Consider the following 24,528-nt stretch of genomic DNA (forward strand, 5'->3'; position numbering starts at 1 on the left):
CTTCAGATTGTCCTGTGGGATATTACCGCACATGCTGACCGCATAGAGCACATTAAGACAGGCAGCAGTAGAAGTAAAAAAGCCACACTCAAGGTTAGTTTTTACAATTTTTCCCCCATTTGGAAGTTTATTAAAAAGTACATAACAGAGTTGCCAAGTTAAACAAAGACTTGTGGGGGGGGGGGGGGAATTCTATTTCTCAAACCTTCACATCTGCTTTGAACATTGTTTTGAATCGCTTTCATGTAGGCCCTTGATTAAAACATCACAAAACTAGTGACACTGTCTATCCTAGGCTGTTAAGTTCTTTTTTTGTTTTTGTTATTGTCATTAAATATAATGAAATGGCAGGTAAGTTTCCTAAAGGGATGTAGTTGAAGGAGCGCCTGACAGAAGACTGCATCCTCAAGCTCTGGGTCATAGTCCTGTACATTTGGATATTTCCCCACCTGGGCCAACATCCATTTTCTCATGCATAACATGAAGGGAGTAATAATATGCTATGATTTTGTAAAGCTGTGGATTCTGCCAAGAGGGTAGGGGAATGCTTCCTGAGCTCCCAGCTCAGTACTTACCCACGGTTTGCACATCTCCGTCCCAGTTCTCCAACCTGGATATCAACAGGTGTCTTACCAACAAAGGGATGTGGCCTTGTGTGCACACAAAGAAGTACTTTTTCAAAAATGGGACCTCATTGATTCTTTAGGGAGTGGGTCAGCAATTTTTGTTCAGTTTACAGATAAAATATTAGACTAAACTGAAGGGAAAAGTATATAATATTATTCCCTAAATATATGATATATAGAAACACTAGTTTCTGTTTTTATTTGAACTGCTATTTCTCCAAGTTAATAATTTTAATTGGTCTGATGAGTCAAGTATGAGTTCATTCATCAGTGCTCTGAAGTTAGCACATAACTTTCTTTTAACTATTTTCCAGCCCATGTTTCTCCTTGAACCAGACGATAATAAAGAAGCAATGTATATCAGACACTGTGCAGTCTCCTCAATAGAAAATGGACATAAGAAAGTAATTACAGATATACACTGGCTGTCGGACACCTTTGAGGTGAGTCTCAATGGCTTCATGGTTTCCTTCTGCTGGATTGAAAATGTTTGGAAGATTTTGTCCAAAGAGGATGTTTCAAGTCAACAATCCATTTACATTTACACTGAAATAACCAGGACGTGGGCACCAAACAGTTGCGTCACTGTTACCATACCCATACCTGAGAGTAAGGCCAATGTTTCAACCTCCATGGCTTAAAAGCACTGAAAAATGTAGATGTTGTCAGCATCGACATAATATAATAGCGGAGAAGATGAGGATTTGATACATAAAAGTAAAATGTAAGTATTTTATAACCTTAGACTGAGGATTTAAAATTTGGAGCGGGCAACTCTGAAGCTCTGAGACATTTAGGAGTTTTGCCAAGGCAGCCTTGAACTGAGTGAGCCCTGAGGCTGAGAGGCAAGAACTAGCTGTGTAGCAAGGGAGCCCAGCATTGGCATTGCAGTTTGGCTCTGCAGGTCTGTACTTGACTCACAAAGTCACTTCTGTGGATTTGTAAACTAGTAAGATCCCCAAATGCCTCACTCAAGGACACTAAAGGTCTGCTGTGTACTTTGAAGGATTAACAAGTGAGATATTAAGGAACTGGAGGCCCAGTGCACAAATTCGTGCACAGGTAGGGTCCCTCGGGGTGGCCTGCGGGGATCAGGCCGAAACCCATAGTCCAATGCCTGCCACTCCTGCTCATCCCAGCCCCACTGCACCTGCTGCAGGCTCACCCCCAATCAGTCCTGATTGGGAGAGGCTCGCCAGCCATGAGCCCTGCGTCTGGCGCCCTCCTGAGGGGAGTGGCCTGTGGGATTGGGCAGAAACCAGCTCTCTGACATCCCCTGAGGAGTCCCAGATTGTGAGAGGCACAGGCCAAGCTGAGGGACCTCACTGGTGCACAATCGGGGCCGGGGAGGGGCCGAGAGAGGGCTCCAGGGCATGTCTGGCCCATCTCCCTCAATCCCGATCAGCTGGACCCCAGCAGCAAGCTAACCTACCGATTGGAGCGTCTGCCCCTGGTGGTCAGTGCATGTCATAGTGAGCAGTTGAGCGGCCTAAGCACATCATTAGCATATTATGCTTTGATTGGTTGAACAGTCGACTGGTCACTGGACGACCGGAGACTTAGCATATTAGGTTTTTATTATATAGGATATGTGAAAAATTAGAGCTATGAAAGGTGATTAGTCCTTTAAGCTATTCAAATGGATTATGCAAAGCAACAATACTTCGAAAAGTTAAAATGGACCAAAATAAATAGTCCAGATATAGTTTCTATTTTATATAAAAATTTAGCATATGGTAATAGAAGTTACAACCCAAGAGAAGGAACTCCATTTCAACTCACGCCATGCACACAAATTAATTCAGGTGACTATACATTTAAATAACAACATCACAGGAAAATTACAACAAATCAAATAAAATATCGTATTTCTGGAATGGAGATAGTTTTCTAAACTAATTTACATTGAAAGAAATCTAAAGCACACATGTAAATTTCTCAATTAAAAAATAAAGAACAGGAGAAACCAAGATGGCGGCATAGGTAAGCACCTAAACTGCTGCCTCGCACAACAATTTCAAAACTACAACTAAAAGACAGAACGGACACCATCCAGAACCACAGGAAAGCTGGCTGAGTGAAAATTCTACAACTAGAAGGAAAGAGAAAAGCTCACAGAGAATTGGAGGTACGGCAAAGGGTCTTTGTGCGCGCAGAGGGAAGGGCGGCTGAGAGCCTGGCTGACTTTCTCTGGCGGAAGGGGGAAGGAAGCCCCCAACCGCACTGAACCCCATTTCTGACTGCACTGAACCCCAGTTCCGGGCGAGCCCCTGGGGACCCACGCTCTTACTGGGGGAGTCTGGACTCTCAGGCGGAGACTCGGGAGCTGGGGAAGGCAGAAGTCTGAAGGCGCATGCGTGCCAGTGCGCACAAAGGCTGCGGAGGTTGCCACAGGCTTTCCCTAGTGGAAAGGAGTCGGAGGCTCCTGACTGCACTGGGCCCCAGTTCTGACTGCACTGAACCCCGGTTCCAGGCGAGCCCCTGGGGACCCACACTCTTGTGGGGGGAGTCTGGACTCTCGGGCGGAGACTCGGGAGCAGGGGAAGGCAGAGCTCTGAAGGCGCGCATGTGCGCGCAAGGGCAAGGCTGACAGGAAGCCAAGACTGAGACTCCACCCCATCCAAGCTGAGCACAGAGGCTATTGCAATTTGGCAAGTCTAATCCTATAAGGCTGTCTCCAGCACCGAACTTCTCCCAGCATAGACACAGCTGATCCTTACAGCCAACTGGCCTGGAGGTCAATTCTTTCCAGTGACACCAACAACAATCAAGACTTAATTACAACAAGGCTGTACACACAGTCCACAAAGGGGTGCACCAAGAGTGTCCACCTCAGGTTAATTGGGGAGGCAGACCCACTGGGCCATATTGGAAACCTAGCACACAAATCTACCGTACCAACTCAGGGAAGCAGTGAAAATGCGGCGTCAAAGAATCAGATCACAAACGAAAGAAATGGAGGAAAACAAATGACTGGATATAGAATTCAAAACCATGGTTATAAGGCTTTTCAAGAATATCCTAGAAAAGGCCGATAAATATAACGAGACCCTCGAAGATATGAAAAAGGACCAACTAGAAATTAAACATACACTGACTGAAATAAAAAATATTATACAGAGACCCAAAAACAGACTAGAGGAACACAAGAATCAAGTCAAAGAATTGAAATACAAAGAAGCAAAAAACACTCAACCGAAAAAGCAAAAAGCAAAAAAAAAAAAAAAAAATCCAAAAAGTTGAGATGGTGTAAGAAGACTCTGGGACAACTTCAAGCATACCAACATCAGAATTATGGGGGTGCCAGAAGAAGAGAGAGAGCAAGATACTGAAAACATATTTGAAGAAATAATGACAGAAAACTTCCCCCACCTGGTGAAAGAAATAGACTTACAAGCCCAGGAAGCACACAGAACCCCAAACAAAAGGAATCCAAAGAGGACCACACCAAGACACATCATAATTAAAATGCCAAGAGCAAAAGACAAAGAGAGAATATTAAAAGCAGCAAGAGAAAAACAGTTAGTTACCTACAAGGGAGCACCCATACGACTGTCAGCTGATTTCTCAACAGAAACTATGCAGGCCAGACGGGAGTGGCAAGAAATTTTCAATGTGATGAATAGCAAGAACCTACAACCAAGATTACTCTACCCAGCAAAGCTATCATTCAGAATTGAAGGGCAGATAAAGAGCTTCACAGATAAGACAAAGCTGAAGGAGTTCATCACCACCAAACCAGTATTATATGAAATGCTGAAAGGTATTCTTAAAGAAGAGGAAGAAGAAAAAAGTAAAGATAAAAATTATGAACAACAAATACATATCTATCAACAAGTGAACCTAAAAATCAAGTGAATTTAAAACCTGAGGAACAGAATAATCTGGTGAATATAATAGAATCAGGGGCATAGAAAGGGAGTGGACTGATAATTCTCAGGGGGAAAGGGGTATGGGGGGTTCAGGAAGAGACGGGACAAAAATCATACACCTATTGATGAGGACAGTGGGGGGGAGGTAAGGGCAGAAGGTGGGGTGGGAACTGGGTGGAGGGGAGCTATGGGGGGGAAAAGGAGAAACAATTGTAATAATCTGAATAAAGATTTATTAAAAAATAAAAAAATAAAAAAAATAAAGAACAGCCCTAGCCAATTTGGCTCAGTGGATAGTGCATCGGCCTGCAGACTGAAGGGTCCTGGGTTCGATTCCAGTCAAGGGCATGTACCTTGGTTGTGGGCACATTCCCAATGGGGAGTGTGCAGGAGGCAGCTGAATCAATGTTTCTCTCTCATTCATGTTTCTAACTCTCTATCCTTCTACTTCTCCCTTCCTCTCTGTAAAAATCAATAAAATATAAAAAAATAAAAATTAAAAATAAAGAGCAAATAACAAAATGAAGGAAAACGTGTCCCAAATATGGTAAATACAAAATTTCCAGGAAATAAGCAAAAAACATATACTGACTGAAAAACAATTAGTGTATAAAGATGAAAGTCATTTAGACTTTCTAATATCAAAGAAATTAATAATAGAGCAACAATAATGTACAATTTTGGACCTCTTTAATTTTTGAATGAAAATCCTATCTAATAAAAGAGTAATATGCAAATTGACCTTACCCCCACTACACCCACAAGCCACGCCCACCAGCCAATCAGGAGTGAGTATGCAAATTAACCCAACCAAGGTGGCTGCTGCCACGGAGTGAGCAGGAGGCTTGGGTTTCCCTGGTGATGGAGGAAGCCAAGCTTCCCGCACACCCTGGCTGGCCATGGACTCCACTCAAGGCTACAAAGTTTCAATTATAGAAGATAAATAAATCCCAACAAAAATGGCTGCGGCCACGGTGCTGGAGAGAGCAGGAGGCTTGAGTTGCCCCCAGAGATGGAGGAAGCCAACCTTCTGCAGCCCTGGCCTGTCTTGGCCTCCAATCAAGGCTACAAAGTTTCAGTTATAGAAGATAAATAAATCCCAACAAAAATGGCTGTGGCCACGGAGCGAGCAGGAGGCTTGGCTCCACTCAAGGCTACAAAGTTTCAATTATAGAAGATAAATAAATCCCAGATACCAGGGCCTCTGCTTGGGTCGTTGGGGGGCGTGGCTGGCCTGCAAACCACCACAGGCCCATCACCCAGGCCACCCCATGCCCCAAGGGAATTCCCACCCTGATCCAGGACACCCTTCAGGGCAAACCAGCTGGCTCCCACCCATGCACCAGGCCTCTATCCTATCTAATAAAAGATTAATATGCAAATTGACCATCACTCCAACACACAAGATGGCTGTCCCTATGTGGTCAAAGATGGTTGCCCCCTTGTGGACACAAGATGGCTGCCCCAAGATGGCCTGCAGGGAATGGCAGTTGGGAGGGACCAGGCCTGCAGGGGAGGGCAGTTAGGGGTGACCAGGCCGGCAGAGGAGGGAAGTTGGGGGCAACTGGGCCTGCAGGAAAGGGCAGTTGGGGGTGACCAGGCCTGCAGGGGAGGGCAGTTAGGGGTGACCAGGCCTGCAAGGGAGGGCAGTTAGGGGCAAACAGGCTGGCAGGGGAGCAGTTAGGCATCAATCAGGCTGGCAGGGGAGTGGTTAGGGGGTGATCAGGCTGGCAAGCAGAAGCAGTTAGGGGCAATCAGGAAGGCAGGCAAACGAGCAGTTGGGAGCCAGCAGTCCTGGATTGTGAGAGGGATGTCCAACTGCCTGGTGGGATCAGGCCTAAATGGGCAGTCAGACATCCCTCGAGGGGTCCCAGATTGGAGAGGGTGCAGGCTGGGCTGAGGGATACATGCCCCGTGCATAAATTTCGTGCACTGGGCCTCTAGTTTCAAATAATACCTGGTGTTGGAAACAAGGAGATGGTGCAACCCACAAACTCCAACATTGTTGGTTCCATCATAAAAGTTTAAGAATATAAATAATCAATGTGGTTCTTAAAGCATCCAAGTTTTCAAACTTTTGACCAGTAATTCATATTTTGGGAATTCATACAAAGAAATAATGCAATTTGTGTCTCAAGATACAAAATTGCATGCACACCCTGACAAATCACAGCAAAGTGTATCCATAAAAAAAGATTGTAAAAAAAAACACAAGGTGAAATTATATTTGATTTTAAAACCTATTTTCCAAACCTCCATAATATTTTTTTTAATAATTAAAACATAAAACCTCCAGAGCCAGCACATCTTTGGAGTCTCACACTTCCAGGGAAGCTCATTAGCAGGAGAGGCAGCGTGGGTTCTGGATTGTGTATCAGGTGTGAGTGGAGGATGGCAGCTGTCACAGAACCTGACCCGGGGCAGCCAGAGCGGCGTCAGTCAGGTTTCCAGGGTCCGGGCCCCTGTGATGCCAACAGGCTTTCCCACGGCAGCACCTGCAGCCCTCCCCGCCCCCGCCCCTTCCCTCACTGTTTATTTGCCGCTGGAACCCCCATCTCTGCTGTTTTGCTCATCAGTCCTACCAGGTCGGCAGAGAATTGGGGAAGGTCATGTTCCCCTGTTGATTTGAGAGTGGCACCTTCACAGGTTACCCCAAAATCTTTCATCTCTTTTGAGAGCTTAACTGGTTGGAATTTTGGATCTTTCAGGGCCCTGAGGAGCATTAACCCTCCTTGTAACCCTCTGTGTGCTAGCAGAGCTGGGCCACGGTTACTCAAAAAGTGTAGGTGCCACAACATTGGCCACATGCTGATGGTGTCTAACACTCGATTGATTTTACCTGCTTAACAACCTCATGATAGTGGGTAATGAACTTATGATATGTGAACCTGAGTTTGCATCTGTATCTTATAAAACTATTAGCATGATTCATGAGTACACAGGTAAGCATTCGAGTTATAATCTCAGGCTAGAAATTTATATGTATGCTAATTAAAATGGCATAAAAATGTTTCTGTGAAAAAAGACTGGAAAGTATATGACAGAAATGCATTTGATTTTAAAACCTTCTGTTTTCCAAATTTCTGTGATAGTGTTAGGCTCTTTTAATAAAAATTAAAAACGAAGAAGAAAAATTTTAAAAAATGTAAAAAGCTATGAGAAAAAAGTCTTTGCTGTTCTAAGTACACAGAACTTACTTTCTGCATGTTTTTTTAAACATAGATTAACAGAATGGGTTCTGTCTTTGAGAATCGAAGTGGGATATGCTGTCAACTGGTCACCTGTTCGGCAGATTGGTATGTCTCATCTGAAATGTTACCTGCTATGTGTCCATACAATATATTCCTTTTTCTTAGATCTTTCTAAAATCATTGTCTTTTTCTGTTCCTTAAATAATCTTTATTGTAGTCATTAAACCTTATATAACTAAAGGAAATAATTTGATAGATTGTTGCTGGTTAAAAAGTATTTTTTTAATTTTTATATATTTTTATTTATCTTTATTGTTGAAAGTAAAGTCCCCCTTTTTTCTCCATTAGTCCCCTCTCCTCTACCCCCAGCTCCTCCCCAGGCCTTCACCGCACTGTTTGTATAGATACAAATATGATGTAAAAGAGAATTAATGATGTTTCATGGTTAATACCGTTATATAACATTATCCAAAGTAATTCTGCTTCATCACATTCTTATATCTGTAAATTTGCAGTTTGCATTGTTTACATTCAATTTTATCTCACAATTATGAAGAGTACAATGTTTAATTTGGAAAGCTTTTACAAAGTGAGAGTTTTAGGTTTGTATTGCAAATTTATAAAAATGTTTTTATAAATTTGGTAACTATGTTGAAGAATGTTTATTTTAAAAATTGCATCTCCCAATTTATAGAACTCAAAATTCATAATGAAATAGGAAATACAAAGAGTAATACTATTATCTGACATTCAAATTCTGGCAAACTGTTACCATTCCAAGTAGCTTTGATCCCAACAGAAACAATGATACTTCAAGCCGTAGACTCTGACAGCAGAAGCAGCAGCTGTGGAGTGGTAGCCAAAGGCATCAGTAACATCAGCATAGGCAAGGGTTGCGAGAGACATGATTAATCCTGGGGGCATGTATGGGTAAGGTTCTGGGATTGCAAGCAACAGAAATTGGCCATGGCTAACTTAAGGAGACAAAATAAACTTACTGGAAATACATTTATTCGAAGTTTATGCCGAAACTCTACTTAAGTGCTTTAACAAATTAAGTTGTTTATACTTGTAACAACCCTGAAAAATGCTATGGATAAAGAAAATAAGGCTCTGAAGGCAAAGCTCACTATATATAGTGAGTTATATATGTGGTTATATGCTATACTAGGGCCCAGTGCATGAATTCGTGCACCTTGAAAGGAACTGTGGACCAAGAGGCTGCAGTGGGCACAGGGCTGGGTCTCGGCCCATCCTCCGTGCCCTCACCTGGCCCCTCTTGCCCAGCCCCCGGTCCCCTGTCTGCTGGCAGCCCTGCTCCTGCCACTGCTGCTGCCACGCCGGCCCCCCCGCTCACAGCCACTGACGGTACGGAGTGATTGGGGCCAGCGCCAGCAGCAGGTGTAAGCAGGGCCAGCGCTGTCAGCAGGTGTGAGTGGCGGCTGCTGCCCCATTCACCCCTCAGGAGCAGGGGGAAGTGGAGAAGCCCCCAGGGACGATTGGAGCTGACAGCTGCTGCTCACACCCGCTAACAGCACCGAGTAATCGGGACCAGCACCAGGCGCTGGCAGCGAGTGCGAGTGGGGCCAGCACCAGCAGTGGGTGCGAGCGGCAGACAAGACCACAGCATGCGGGAGCAGAGAATTTTCAGTAACCACCAGAGGCTCGCCCCAATGACAGCGACTGGCACCCAGCCTTGGTCTGGTGCCCCTGCTCACCTGCTCCACCATCCCACAGCAACCAACGCCCACCATGTTCCACACACACCTCCTGGTGGTCAGCTCATGTCATAGCTACGGGTTGTTTGGTTTGTTCAGCTGTTCTGCCGTTTGGTCTATTTGCATATTAGGGTTTTATATATATAGATTATAGCTAGTAAGTAATGATGTTGCTGAATAAAATGAAGAGCTAACTCAGGCTGCAGAAAGAGCCCTGTGGAATTAGGTTGCAGGAATAAATGGCCCGCCCCTTCATTATGAATGAATCAGTTCCAACCCTTTGGTTGCTAGAGAGTCTGATGGACTTCTATTACATTATGAACTCAGCCCTTTGGGGAGGAATGGCAGAGCACCTTGAGTGACAGTTCTGACCTGACTGCACCCAATAGGAAAGAAGCAGCTCCCTCCAAACATTTAGAAAGCTTTGGCTGAAAAATGAATGGGGAGAGGGTAATTATTCCCCAGGCAAAAGCTACACATGGCATCTATAGGGCCATATGGAACATTACGTCACAATTAAAATGATATTGCTATTTAATGGAGAAATGCTTACGATATAATGTTGATTATAAGCCACAAATGCAGAGTTACACTGCTCTTCAGTAGCCTTGGAGAACTTTGGGAAACACTGAGCAGACTAAAAAGATTACATGTTCTATGTTAAAGATACAGATACGTGGCTGTTGTTTCTAAGGATGGCCCTTGAATTTAGAAATAGTCTAAGAATAGTTGTTAAAGTAAAAGGAAAAAAATTATGCATTTAGAAAAGCTAACTTTTAGTTATCTGGAAAACTCATCAGTCCTAACTTTTATACTTCAGCCATGCTAAATGTTTTATAATGTACTAGAATAAGATAAAATAAGGTTCCAATAATTAAGAATGTGTGACTGATTTACACAGAAAGTTCAAGTGAAATTTTATGTATTTAGCATAACCATTTCACAAAGAATGCAAATTAATGGCATAAATAAGATTCAAGAAGAGCTATATAATTTTGAAACAGTTTTAAATTAACTATAAATATATTATAAAAATAAATCTTATTTCATTTGTGTTACTCTCCCAAGGATTTATGTTTTTGCAGGACAAAAATAATTACTATTTTAATAATTTTTAATTTTAACAGTTATCAAAATTAAATGAATTAATTTTATTTATTAATTATTAAGATGAATCAATTATTAGTATTAATTAAATAGTTCACATAAATGAATACACGTTTTGTTGCTCTTTAGTTACCATCCATATATCTAAATACATATACATCAAAATATTTAATAATATCTTAAATTTATTAAATCAGGTTAGTCTTAACCTCAGTGATAGAAATTATGAAGCTAATATGACAGATTTTTTTGTGGTTTTCATGTTTTTACATAATTAATACAAAGACCCTTTATACTATGGTACTGTACAAGTTTTATTATAAATTTTTACCAAGTTGATTGCACTAAAAATAACACTATATATGTGTGGGACTTATTATAAATAATTTTCATAAACATTATCTCATCTAATTTTCTTCATCAACCTGTGAGGAAGGAGAAAGAAGAGAAGTAACATTTATTGGATACCTACCATGTAAAAAGCACATTAAATCCAGTAAAAAGCACATTAAATCCAGCTCCATCTGTATATGTGGTGTTTTCACTATCAGTATGTGAATGGGGAGTGGCTGCTAATCTGTACAAGATTTCTTTTGGAGATCATAAAATATTCTAAATTTGACGTGGTTATGGTTGCACAACTCGGTAAATATATTTAAAACTATTGAAGTGTGCATTTTAAATGGGTGAATTTGGGGGTATATGAGATATATTTCAAAAAAGTTATGTTGAAAAAAAAAGTTGTGTCAATCTCCTAACTCAATTCTCATATTTTATAATATTAGCTTCAAGACCAGCAAGGTTGTTAAGTAACCCTCTTTCTTATTTCTCTAAAATAAGAAATAAAAAATAATTTCATAAAAATCTTACTTTCAGAGATATTAAAATATAATCATGATCACATTGATAATGTGTAACAGTAAGAATAGTAGTCCTGAGGTTATAACACCTCTTATTTGTACTTAACAAAAAAAATGTAAACTTTTTTTTTAAAGCACAATATGTTTTTGGGATATCAGACAACAGAAAGGTACAAGCATTCACCCAACAGAAAAGAAGAAAGAAGAAAGTATTGAAATTCCTAATGATACACCATCTACATTTTTGCATCTAGATCTCAGCTGGAAACCTCTCTCTAGGGTAAGTAACAGGATTTATTCCATGTACTATGTAATTCATGTGCATAGACATGCATACGTACACTCTAAAAGACCGGAGGGTTAAAAGTAGGGCAGCTCAGATTAACACAGGACTTTATTAATTCATGTATTCATTCATCCAGTAAATTCCTTGATTGAGTTATTATGATGCCTGACTACATCAAGCCAGAATCACAATTATTGTAAACTTGAAATTAGTATTTGTTCATGTGTAAGCAAGCCACAACTTACAACTAATTTGCATAATTATTTAATTGCATCTCAGTTGCTTGAAGGTGGGTACACTCCCATGTTAGCCCAAAACAGTTAATTTTACCTATATCGCAGTCAAAATTCTGGATCTTTTGCACATTAATAGTAGGAAAAAGTATTGTAATACCTATAACCAAATAAGACTGAAAAGTAGCCCTAGCAGGTTTGGCTCAGTGGATAGAGCGTCGGCCTGCTGACTGAAAGGTCCTGGGTTCAATCCTGGTCAAGGGCATATGCCTGGGTTGTGGGCTCAATCCCCAATAGGGGGCGTGCAGGAGGCAGCCTATCAATGATTCTCTCATCATTAATGTTTCTATCTCCCTCTTCCTCTCCATTCCTCTCTGAAATAAATAAAAACATATAAAAAAAACTGAAAAGTAATTGAACAAGAAATTATTGGTACTTATCTTGAATGCAGAGCTTCAAGAAAAGCAATTTTTGTCCAACTGGGTAGCTCAATGGTTGAGCATCAACTTATGAACCAGAAGCTTACCGTTTGATTCTTGGTCAGGGTACATGCCTGAGCTGCAGGCTCAATCCCCAGGAGGGGGCGTGCAGGAGGCAGCCATCAATGATTCTCTCTCATCATTGATGTTTCTATCGCTCTCTCCCTTTTCCTTCTTCTCTGAAATCAATAAAAAAAATATATTAAAAAAGAAAAGCCATTTTAATTTAATGCCCTGACAGAATAGGTCAGTTGGTTAGATCATCATCCCAATATGTCAAGGTTTTCGAGTTTGATCTCTGGTCAGGGCACATACAGGAATCAACCAATGAGTGCATCAATACGTGGAACAACAAATCTCTCTCTCTCTAAAAATCAATTTTTTAAATTTAAATAAAAGAAAAGTAATACTCTGGTTTCTCTTCAGATCACATAAATCTAGCTTAAAAAAAAGAAAAGCAATTTTAATTTAAGTAAGATATGGCTATGGTGGGTTGTGTCTGGAAAGTATGACTGGACTACTGGTGTTGATGGCTCTCTTTCTTTGGAATGTCTAAGTCTAATTCCAAACTTAAAACTTTTTTTTAAAATTTGATTTGTAAGCACTACTAGAATTACATTATTTTGTATTTGAAGAGAGAGCATGAAGGGGTGAGAATTTTCCTGAAGTAATTGGGATTAGAAATTTGAAAGAGAGGATTAGAAATGTTCTGGGCTAGGATTCACTAAGCTTTAAGTCATTTAAAAAGAAACAAGCAAACAAAACCTTACCTGAGAATAATGGTACAGCATGTGGACAAACATCCTGATGGAGAAAAGTTGGCAGGGAGCCATGGGAATAATGTAAAGTGTGGCCGTTTTCTATGATGGTGCAGGCCCAGGCTACTTCTGAAACTCAGGCGCATGCCCCCCTCTCCCCCCACCCCCCGGGGACTCAGCAGTGCTGGTCAGGAGAAAGGCCCCTGCACATCTTTCTGAAGCTTTTGTTTAACTGAAAGATTTAGGGAGGATGTGTTAGGAACAGAAAACAAAATATTTTCAGAAATTACACAACACATACGACTCTGGGATTTGGAAATGAGCCCCCCAGATAAGTTCCCTTGAGTAGCACGGTTTTAGAAACTATGGTTTAGGCACTTTCCATGGGAAAAGCCAACTAGAAATCTGAGGGAGAAGGGAGAAGGGAGAAAGACAGGGAGGTAGAAAACAGCAATCTGGGGGCAGAAGGGCAAAGCAAGAATAATTTAAGGATATATGGAAATAATCTTTCTTGTATGTTCTTCCCAAAAGCTAAGACTGTCTAAAGGTGAAACAAGTTTAGACCACTGTCCAGTCAAGTTAAGCCTGGGTAAAGACCATCTCGTTTACAAAACACAAGGTAAGTGCCTTTATTTAAAAAAGCATTGAAGCTCTGGTCAAGATGGCAACGTAGGGAAACGCAGCAATCACCACACCCCACATCAAAATTGCAACTAAAATACAGAACAGCCATCATTCAGAACCACCTGAAATCTAGCTGAAAGGAAGTCCTACAAATAGGGAAATTAAAGAAGAAGCACATAGAGAATGGAAGGAAAGGTGGAGCTGTGGGGCAGAATCGCAGAACCAGCTGGTCCCATACCCACGTGTGGCGGTTTAAAATTGGAGGGATATCTTGGCTGTGGAGGTTTCCCTGAGGAGTGAGGGCTTCCAGCCCCACACCAGCCTAGGGTTCCAGTGCTGGGAAGAGAAGCCCCCACTGCCCAGACTGACCAGCAGACCATGAGCGATGGATGAATGATTATTCTGACACACGTTTCTGTGAAAGAGAGGGCTAAGGGACTGCCTGGCTAGAGAAACCAAACAGCCTCATTCACCTGCCTCTTCAGGCTTTCATTGTAACAGTAGTTTGGGATAAAGTTTAACTTTTAGATACAATTAGCAGAGTAAGCATTCTTGGGAGGACACAGGCGTCTGCAGTGTCCTTTAGGCATAAAGATTAAGCATTAAATTCCAGCAAACACCAAGGGCCTGCACGTACACAGACTTGTTTGGAAAGATCAAGGAACAATTAGGGGAGGTCACCTTCAGCCAACTCCCCTAGGGGATTCCGATAAACCAGTAGTTGCCTTCAGCCAACTCCCACAGAAAATTCTTTCAGAATTTCTTCCTTACAAACTTTCCAACCAGGTCCCGTGCTTCCCCACACCCTACAACTTCTGGCTGTAAAAACTAGCAGGGATTGCGGCTGAGTGACAGGAGGCTGCTGGAGCCACAGGCAGCTCCTCTTAAAGGGTGCATACATGGACTCACTCCCCCTGAACTCCAGCACTGGGGCAGCAGCTTAAAAGGAGCCTGGGACAATCAGGGAGGAACTAACTTGTCTGGAATCAGGGTGAGAGGTGGACAGGCAGCTTTCTCCCAGACAGAAGTGTTGGCAAAAGCCATTGTTCCTTTGATGAGCTCTCCCTGCCACAGAGCCAACAGACAGTTGCCATATCTGAATCTTCATCAGCCTGGCTCACACTTTTCTCCCTGCCCTGGTGATTTCCTGAAACCCTGCCCCTCCCTACTTGCAGGTTAAACCAAGCCATGTCCAGTGGCTTTTCCATTCAACTGGCCTCTCTTGCCTCATGCTTCAGACATTCCTAAAATCTCTCAAACAAGCAGCAGCTGGCCTGCTGATTTTGCACTCCTGGGAGGCTCCAGAGCCAGTGCACTGGGTGGTCAGCTTTGAGCACACCAGATTACAACCCTACCACCTCCATGAGTGACACACTCAAGGGGTGGACTCAGTGAGCATCAAAGCCCCACTGAAGCAAGTCCTGCTCCATAGGGGTGTCTCCGGCATAGCAGCTCTTCCACTGTAGTCACAGTTGATCCTCACAATCGATTGGTCTGGGAGTCAATCCCTCCCAGTGATGCCAACATCAATGAAGGCTCAACCACAATAGAATAGTGCACACAGCCTACACAGGGGCACACCTGGAGCACCAGCTCAGGTGATTGGGGAAGCTGAGCCACTGGGCCCTACAGGATACCTACTATGCAAATTCACTCTACCAAGTCTGGGAGACATAGCAGATCTACCTAATACATAGAAACAAACACAGGGAAGCAGCCAAAATGGGGAGACAAAGACACATGTCACAAATGAAAAATCAGGAGAAATCTCCAGAAAAAGAAGTAAATGAAATAGAAGTAAGAAAACTACTAAATATAGAATTTTTTAAAAAATGGTTATAAGGATGCTCTAGGAACTTACTGAGTACTTCAAGGAACTTAGTGAGAATCTTAACAACATAAAAAAGGACCAGTCAGAAATGAAGAATACACTAACTGAAATAAAGAATGATTTACATGGAATAAACAATAGAGTAGAGGATGCCAAGAATCAAATCAAGAATTTGGAATATAAGGAAGCAAAAGACACCCAATCAGAACAGCAGCAAGAAAAAGGAATACAAAAATATGAAAATAGTGTAAGGAGCCTCTGGACAACTTCAAGCAGACCAACATTTGTATCATGAGGGTGCTTAAAGGAAAAGAAAAGGAGCAAGAAATTGAAAACCTATTTGAAAAAATGATAGAAAACTTCCCTTACCTGGTGAAAGAAATAGACATACAAGTCCAGGAAGCACAGAGAGTCCCAAACAAGAGGAACCCAAAAAGGCCCACACCAAGACACATCATAATTAAAATGCTAAGGGTTGAAGACAAAGAGAGAATCTTAAAAGCAGCAAGGAAAAACAGTTAGTTACCTACAAGGAAGCACCCATACAACTGTCAGCTGATTTTTCAACAGAAACTTTTCAGGCCAGAAGGGAGTGGCAAGAAATATTCAAAGTGCTGAAAAGCAAGGACCTACCTGTATAACCAAGATTCCTCTGCCCAGCAAAGTTATTATTTAGAAGTGTGAAGGTCATATAAAGAGCTTCCCAGACAAGAAAAAGCTAAAGGAGCTCATCACTACCAAACTAGTATTACATGAAATGTTAAAGGGTCTTTTTGAAAAAGAAGGAGGAGGAAGTTGAGGAGGCTGGAGAAGAGGAGGAGGAGGGGGAGGAGGAGAAGAAGAGGAGAAAATATGAACAATAAAATGGCAATAAATACATATATATCAACAACTGAATCTAAAAATCAAAATAAATGAATAAGCAGAACAGAAACTGACTCATAGATACAGAGAACATTTTGACAGCTGCCAGATGGGAGGGGGTTTGGGGGAATGGGTGAAAAAGGAAAAGGGATTTAGAAGTACAAATCAGTCATAGCCTATGGACACAGATAATAGACAGGTGAAGGTGTGGGGTGAAAGGGGAGATGGGTGAGGAGGAACAAAGGGGGGGAATTTGGGAACATCTGTAATACTCTCAACAATAAAATAAAATTATAAAAAAATAATTTGATAGTTTGAGTGTTAATAGCTTATATGTCTAAGGTTACTTGCTAGAATAATCTAATTTCTTAAAAGAATACCAAAGCCCTAATTGGTCTGGCTTGGTGGATAGAGCATCGGCCTGCGGACTGAAGGGTCCCAGGTTCAATTCCAGTCAAGGGCATGTACCTTGGTTGCGGGCACATCCCCAGTAGGGGGTGTGCAGAAGGCAGCTGATCGATGTTTCTCTCTCATCGATGTTTCTAACCCTCTATCCCTCTCTCTTCCTCTCTGTAAAAAATCAATAAAATACATTTTTTTAAATAAAATAAAAGAATACCAAAAGTCAAACCCTCCAATATGGAACTTTATAATGGCTGTAATAGCTATAGCCAACACATTAAAACTGTCTTTACACACAAAAAGATTTGAAACAATTTACTTCAATTCAGTTTCACAAACATTTATTGAGTATATTCATGTATTTTTGAGAACTTAATACATTTTAAAAATTTAATGAAGCCCATGTAATGAATATGAATATGCTCAAAGAATAATTCTATAGAATGAAACATAACTCTAGCAAAATCAGTTATGAAGTACTAAGAAACAAAATTACTATTCTTAATCTGAATATAATAAAAAATTTAATATTTCTACAGCACCATGATAAAACTTGAGTAAAGAAATAATAATTTACTTTTAAATCTATTTCAACCCATACACATTTGTTGAAATAACTGAAGGATACACATGTAAGCTATCAAAACTCTTAAAAGTATGCTTGAATATCCCACCTTGAGAACAATGCATAATGAAAATGTACAAGAGTCACCAGTAACTATAGTATTTTCAAAACATTTGCCTTTATCAAAAGGATTTTCTTTTATAAAATTAAAAAAAATTATTTCAGAAAGGAAGAAAGAGGGAGAGATAGGTAGAAACATTAATTATGAGAGAGAATCATTGATATGAATGGCCCCTGTTGGGGATTGAGCCTGTAACCAAAGCATTTGCCTTGACCAGGAATGGAACTGTGACCTCCTGGTTCATGGTTCCTCACTCAACCACTGAGCAACACCAGCCAGGCATCCATTTATAATTTTTTAGTCTTTAGTTAAATGATAGCACATCTAAAAAACAAACAAACCTATTATATATCTAATACCCAGGTGGGGCAAAACTTACTTTGAAGCCATGTGTTTTGTAGATACAACCAAAAACTTCATAAAAAAAATTAAAACTTCCTTTTGAGGTTCTAGCCAGTGAACATCTGCTCTCTGTGGGCCTACAAGATTTCTACTTAACATAACCTGGAAGACATGTAGGCTTGAAGAGAGTTTCATCCATAGTCAATATAATGGAAAACTCAGAGACTTAAACACTTTTCTTTTAAAATAAAAATGTTGGGGTGTTTTTTAAAATTGATTTTAGAGAGAGAGAAAGGAAGAGGGATAGAGAGATAGAAACAAGGATGAGAATCATTGACAGGCTGACTCTTGCATGCCCCCCATTGGTGACTGAGCCAGCAACTTGGGCATGTGCCCTGACCAGGAATCAAACCAGTGACCTCTTGGTTCATAGGAAGATGCTCAACCATTGAGCAACACCGGCTGGGCTGGGAGTGGTATCTTTTAAAGTTTGGTTTTTCCTTATTCACTTTTAACAACTTTATTGAAATATAATTGACATACAATAATATGCACAAGTTAAATTGTTCAATTTAATATGTTTTGACATATTAAAAACCCATGAAATTATCACTATAATCAAGGTAACAAACATTCATCACTCCCAAAAGGAATTTCCTTTATAATCTCCCCCACCTCCACCCCCTGTCCACCACAGATCTTTCTGCCACTATCCACCAGTTTGCATTTTCTATAATTTTATGTAACTCATACGATATATACTTACTTTCGGTCTGTTTTTTTCCATCAGCTTAATTATCTGGGAATTCATTCATATTACTGTGTGTTTAAATAGTTCATTCTTTTTTATTCCAAAATAGTAGTTCATTGTTTAAATATACCACAGTTGTTTACCCATTCACCTGTTGATGGACATTTGGATTGTTTTCAGCATAAGACTATTATAAATTTTTCATGAACATTCATACACAAGTCTTTGTTTGGACATATGCTTTCAATTGTCTTGGGTAAGTACCTAGAAGTGGAACGATTTGATTATATGGCAGGTGTATGTCTAACTTTTTAAGAAACTATTGAAATGTTTTCCCAAGTGGTTGTACCATTTTACACCTCAATTATCAGTGTATGAGGGTTCCAGTTTTCCACATCTTCACTAACAGTTAGAATGGTTAGTCTTTTAAATCTAACCTTTCTAAAAGGTGTGTGGTGATATCTCATTTGCTTTTACCTAATGACTAAAGGTGTTGAGCATCACGTTATTAGATATATAAATGTTTAGAATTATTATATCCTCTTGATGTATTGGTAATATCCTTTATTCTGAAGTCTACTTTGTCTAATATTACTATAACCATCTGGCTTTCTTTTGGTTAGTGTTAGCATGCTATACCTTTTTTTATCCTTTGACTTCCTACCTGTTCATGTCTTATATTTGACATGCATTCTTGTAGATCTTGCTTTAAAAAAAAACTCCAATCTGGTAATCTCTGTCTTTTAATTGAGACATTTAGAACATTTAGATTTAATGTGCTTATTGATATGATTAGTTTTTTCCCTTTTTTATTGAATTTATTAGGGTGACACTGATTAACAAAATAATAGAGGCTTCAGGTGCCCAATTCCACAACACACCATCTGTACATTGTATTGTGTATTCACCACCCCAAGTCAAGTCTCCATCCATCACCATTTACCCCCACTATGCCTGCCCTCCTTCACCTCCCCTCCCCCTTCCCCCAGAAATCACCACACTGTTGTCCATGTCCATGAGTTTTTTTGCTCAAACCATCTCCCTCAGGATCCCGCCCACCCGCCGCTGGTCTTTTGTTCTAACTCTCAGGGATTAATGAATGTCCTTTGTGGTCTAATGTCCAATTTTTGAAAAACTATAATTTCATATATTTGCCCTGTTTGGGTAATTTAGGTGAGAGAGCTTAAGTGCAGTACTAATTGCTCCATCTTGGCCACAGCAGAAGTTCCTCTAAAGTGTGTTTTAAAAAATTCACTATGAGATATGACTTTTTAAAAACAAATATATCTAAACTTTAATGTCTTTATAAAGGGAATGTAATTTCTGTTGATCCTTCATTTCTTTACCAGTATTAGACTCCTAGGCTATGTCTTCTTGGAGACTGCCTAAATGCAGTACCATTTCAGATGACAGAGGCCTTGTTTCCCCCTAAAAGAACATTATATTTCATTTTAGTGTAGGCACTTCTAACATTAAGGAATAGATGCATAATGCCAAATGTTATCAGAAGCATTATATAAAAATATTGCAATCCTTTACTTTTTTTAAAAAAAATATATTTTATTGATATTTTACAGAGAGGAAGGTAGAGGGATAGAGAGCTAGAAACATCAATGAGAGAGAAACATCGATCAGCTGCCTCCTGCACACCTCCCACTGGGGATGTGCCCACAACCAAGGTACATGCCCTTAACCGGAATCGAACCCGGGACCCCTCAGTCCGCAGGCCGACGCTCTATCCACTGAGCCAAACCGGTTTCGGCAATCCTTTACTTTTTAAAAGAATAATGTTTACACTGATATATATATATATTATACTATACTGTGTTTATGTAAAACATTAAAGTTTAGCCAAGTGCCAGACTCTGAGGAGATAACTCTCAAAAAGACAAGTCCCTCCTCTCATGGGTTTGCATTCTGGTGGGAGAGACACTAAAATACATAAAAGTACACACCTGCCTCCAGTTAAGGATGTGCCTGTTTAAAATGAAGAGACTTGAGGCATGCCCCTAATGTCATCAAACAGGAATATTCCTCATCAAATGAATTTCTCTTTCCAGACAAAGTCATTTTTTGGGGGTTTCTTAGAGAAAGGTATATTTGGTTAAATCAATTCATGAAGGGAATGGACACGTTTTTAGATTCTCAGCTGAGACGCTAGTTGGCCTTGCCCCGTTATGTGTGTCTAGAAATCCACGTTACAGACAATTCCACAGGTCTTGGACAGAATTACATTTCACTTGGTAGTGCCATGGAGCTTGCTAACAGAATGCCTCTTATCTCGAAAGGCGGTCACTATGGCCATGACCTGCATCCTGTGTAGCTTCCAGGACTTATTGGAGCTCCAACAATGGTATTTTGGGTCTCCTTCAGACACACCGACAGCTGTCCACCTACTCTGGCCTGACTTGCATCTGTTGACTAAAACACATTCATATGCTTTTTCCTCATCACATTTTGCTTACTGACCCTACAGTGGTTCTTCAACTGTGAATCACAAGTCCAAGCTCTTCTCAAGGCCTCCCTGTCTCAGGAGCAGTGCCTGGTACTCCGCTGCCATCTAGTGGCCCTAGGCCACTCATGCTTTACCTGCCATTTTAGATTATAATGGTGCCCTTCGAAGTAGTAGTGGTTTTAAGAAGTCCCATATTTATTCCAATGAGGAAACCTTTGCTGTGATGGTTTTGGAATTCCTCTTTTAGGATGACCTTCAGAGCCTGTGTCATATTCTAAGTAATGTGGTGTAATGGTTAAAGGTGTGGATTCTGGAGTCAATGGTTTGGATTTAAATCCCAAAGCCACAATTTATTCTTTCACCAGGTCAAATTACTCTACCACCCTGTGCCTTACTTTTCTTTTTAACTTGTTTGAAAGGAGAGAGGAGAAAATAGGGGGTGGGACCGAGTAAATAATAAAGGTAAGCACCTTATAGGGTACTATGAAGATAAAAATGGGTTTATACATGTAAAGCTCTAAGAACAGCAAGCACATCATGAACTCACAATAAACGTTAGCCACCGAGTGTGAGGTCTTGGCCAAGTTACTTAACTGCTCTGAGCCTCCTCTGACTCGTTCCTGAAGGAGGATTAATGTTTACCCACCTTGAGTTGTGAGGATTGAATGAAATGGTTCATGAGCACACCTTGTCGTGCCTGGCACGTGGTAAGCCTTCGATAAATGTTAGCAGCTATTGTTATTATTCTCCTCAGTGATGGGAAATCCATGACCTATAAGGATGACTTTGAATTTAATAAATTGACCATTTATTTCAGTCAAGTTTGAGTAAACGCAGTTGATGATAACCTTTTTCTTTGACCACCTCCTCTTTGACTCTACCACATTAAACGTGATCGACTCAGCCCCTTTCCTTGGCTTTTCTGATATTTCCTCTGTTTGTCTCCTCTCTCTTCTTTCCTGGTTCCTTGTACCCTGCTGCCAATCATTGAATGTACCTCAAAATCTAACTTCAGCTGTGTGCTTTTTCATCACACTCTCCTTTGGGGATGTGGTCTACTCTTTTACCTCTGCCAAGAATCCTCCACCTTCTTTCTCTCCTTCTCCCGGGTTTGAACCCAACCTTTCCCTCAAAGTCAGTCTGCCCAGACAGAATTTGCATCCCCCCAGACTCTTTCCTCAGGCCCCCCATGTCCACTCTGTCACTCAGGATAATTAAGTTGTCCTTCGCAATGCATCTCACACATGACTCTTCCCTTGCATTACAAGTGAAATGTAATTCTGTTATGTAAAACATTAAAGTTTAGCCAAGTGCCAGACTAGTAGTGCCCCCTGAATCAGTCTCTTGTGTTCCCTTGTTAGATCAGAAGACTCCAAATTTTCCATCTTCAAACCCTCAGGAAACTATTTTGAGCACATACTCCCAATGAATATGTGTGTATTTACAAATTATATAGATGCTCTACTCTACTAACAGATACTTCCCCCCCCCACCCCAGTTTGTATGTCAGCTTTGGTCTCTAACCCCTTACAGCTTGTTTTACTTTAAGCATGGCTTACATTATATATATATATATATATATATACACACACACACACACACTAGAGGCCCAGTGCATGGATTCGTGCACCGGTAGGGTCCCTCAGCCTGGCCTGTGGGGATCAGGCTGAAACTGGCTCTCCGATATCCCCTGAGGGGTCCTGGATTGAAAGAGAATGGTTCTTGGGTGACGCATCCAGAATCGGGCTCCCCCAAGAACCACAGCTGCCAAGTCACCGCAGCTCAGCAGCTCCTGCATTGAGTGTCTACCTCCTGGTGGTCAGTGTGTGTCAAGCTACCGGTCAGACGGTTAAACAGTCAGATGGTCACTTAGGATTTTATATATATACTAGAGGCCTGGTGTGCATGAAATCATGTGCGAGTAGCTCACTTCCGCTTGCCTCAGCTGGCCGCCCCACCCATCGCCGCTCGTAGCTCGTGCCCCACCCTCCACCACTTGTAGCCCTCTGCCACTCATAGCCCTCCACCACTGCTAGTAGCTCGTGCCCCGCCCTGCCCACTGTGAGAGCCGCTGCTCACAGGCTGGGGGGGCGGGACCGAGAGGTGCTCAATGCACCTCTTGGTGACCGGTCTTTGGTCATTACAGCGTTACAACCACTGGGTTTTTATTATATATATACTGTGTGTTTATATATATATATATATACTAGAGGCCCGATGCACGAAGATTCGTTCAAGAATGGGCCTTCTTTCCCCTGGCTGCCAGCACCACCTTCGCTCCGGTTGGAGCCACCTTTCTGCCTTCCTACGCTGCCCAGAGGCCCGGAGTGGCTGGGGTGGTGCAGAATGCCTGCGTCCCGCCCTGCCCCCAGTCGCTTGGCACCTGTGTATGCAAATTAACCCGCCATTTTTGTTGGATTCATTTGCATACTCACTCCTGACTGGCTGGTGGGCGTCACAAAGGTACAGTCAATTTGCATCTTACTCTTTGATTAGTGTAGATATCCTATATAATAAAGAGTAATATGCAGATTGACCATCACTCCAACACACAAGATGGCCACCCCCATGTGGTCAAAGATGGCTGCCCCCATGTGGACACAAGATGGCCACCACAAGATGGCTGGTAGGGGAGGGCAGTTGTGGGCGATCAGGCCAGCAGGAAAGAGCAGCTGAGAGGGATGAGGCCTGCAAGGGAGGGCAGTTTGGGGGGACCCAGGCCTGCAGGGGAGGGCAGTTGGGGGGAACCAGGCCTGCAGGGGAGGGCAGTTGGAGGGAACCAGGCTGGTAGGGAAGGGCAATTAGGGGTGACTGGGTCGGCAGGGGAGGGCAGTTAGGGGCGATCAGGCCGGCAGGGGAGGGCAATTAGGGGCAATCGGGCCGGCAGGGAAGAAGTTAGGCATCAATCAGGCTGGCAGGCAGAAGCAGTTAGGGGCAATCAGGCAGGCAGGCAGGCAAGCAGTTGGGAGCCAGCAGTCCTAGATTGTGAGAGGGCAATTGGACATCCCTTAAGGGGTCCTAGATTGGAGAGGGTGTAGGCTGGGCTGAGGGACTTCCCCCCCCCCCCATGCACAAATTTCATGCACCAGGCCTCTAGTGTATATATATATATATATATATATATATATATATATACATACACACACATATATATATATACATAAATGTTTTTCAATTACAGTTTGCATAGTTTGCATTCAATGTTATTTTGTATTGATTTCAGGTGTACAGCATAACGTAATTGTTGGACAGTCATATACTTTACAAAGTGTTCTCGCTGACATTTTCAGTACCCAGTGGCACCATAGTTATTACAATAATATTGATTATATTTTCTATGCTGCACTTTACATCCCCATGTCTATTTTGCAACTACCAATCTGTACTTCTCAATCCCTTCATGTTTTCCGCCCAGTACTCTCAATCCCCTTCCCTTCTGGCAA

At 41.6% G+C, this 24,528-nt stretch overlaps 1 protein-coding gene across 1 annotated transcript in view; it reads left to right on the plus strand.

Moving 5' to 3' along the window:
* DNAI3 (dynein axonemal intermediate chain 3) overlaps positions 1-24,528 on the plus strand; it is a 99,748-nt gene that overhangs the window by 49,211 nt on the left and 26,009 nt on the right. Inside the window, exons 12-16 of the mRNA XM_080655132.1 lie at positions 7-93; positions 941-1,069; positions 7,721-7,794; positions 11,510-11,654; positions 13,662-13,749. Of these exons, the coding sequence (XP_080511258.1) occupies positions 7-93; positions 941-1,069; positions 7,721-7,794; positions 11,510-11,654; positions 13,662-13,749 (523 nt within the window). The remainder of the gene's footprint in view (positions 1-6; positions 94-940; positions 1,070-7,720; positions 7,795-11,509; positions 11,655-13,661; positions 13,750-24,528) is intronic.

Source organism: Plecotus auritus (genome assembly GCF_963455305.1).
Source record: "Plecotus auritus genome assembly, chromosome: 2".
Classification (NCBI taxonomy): Eukaryota; Metazoa; Chordata; class Mammalia; order Chiroptera; family Vespertilionidae; genus Plecotus; species Plecotus auritus.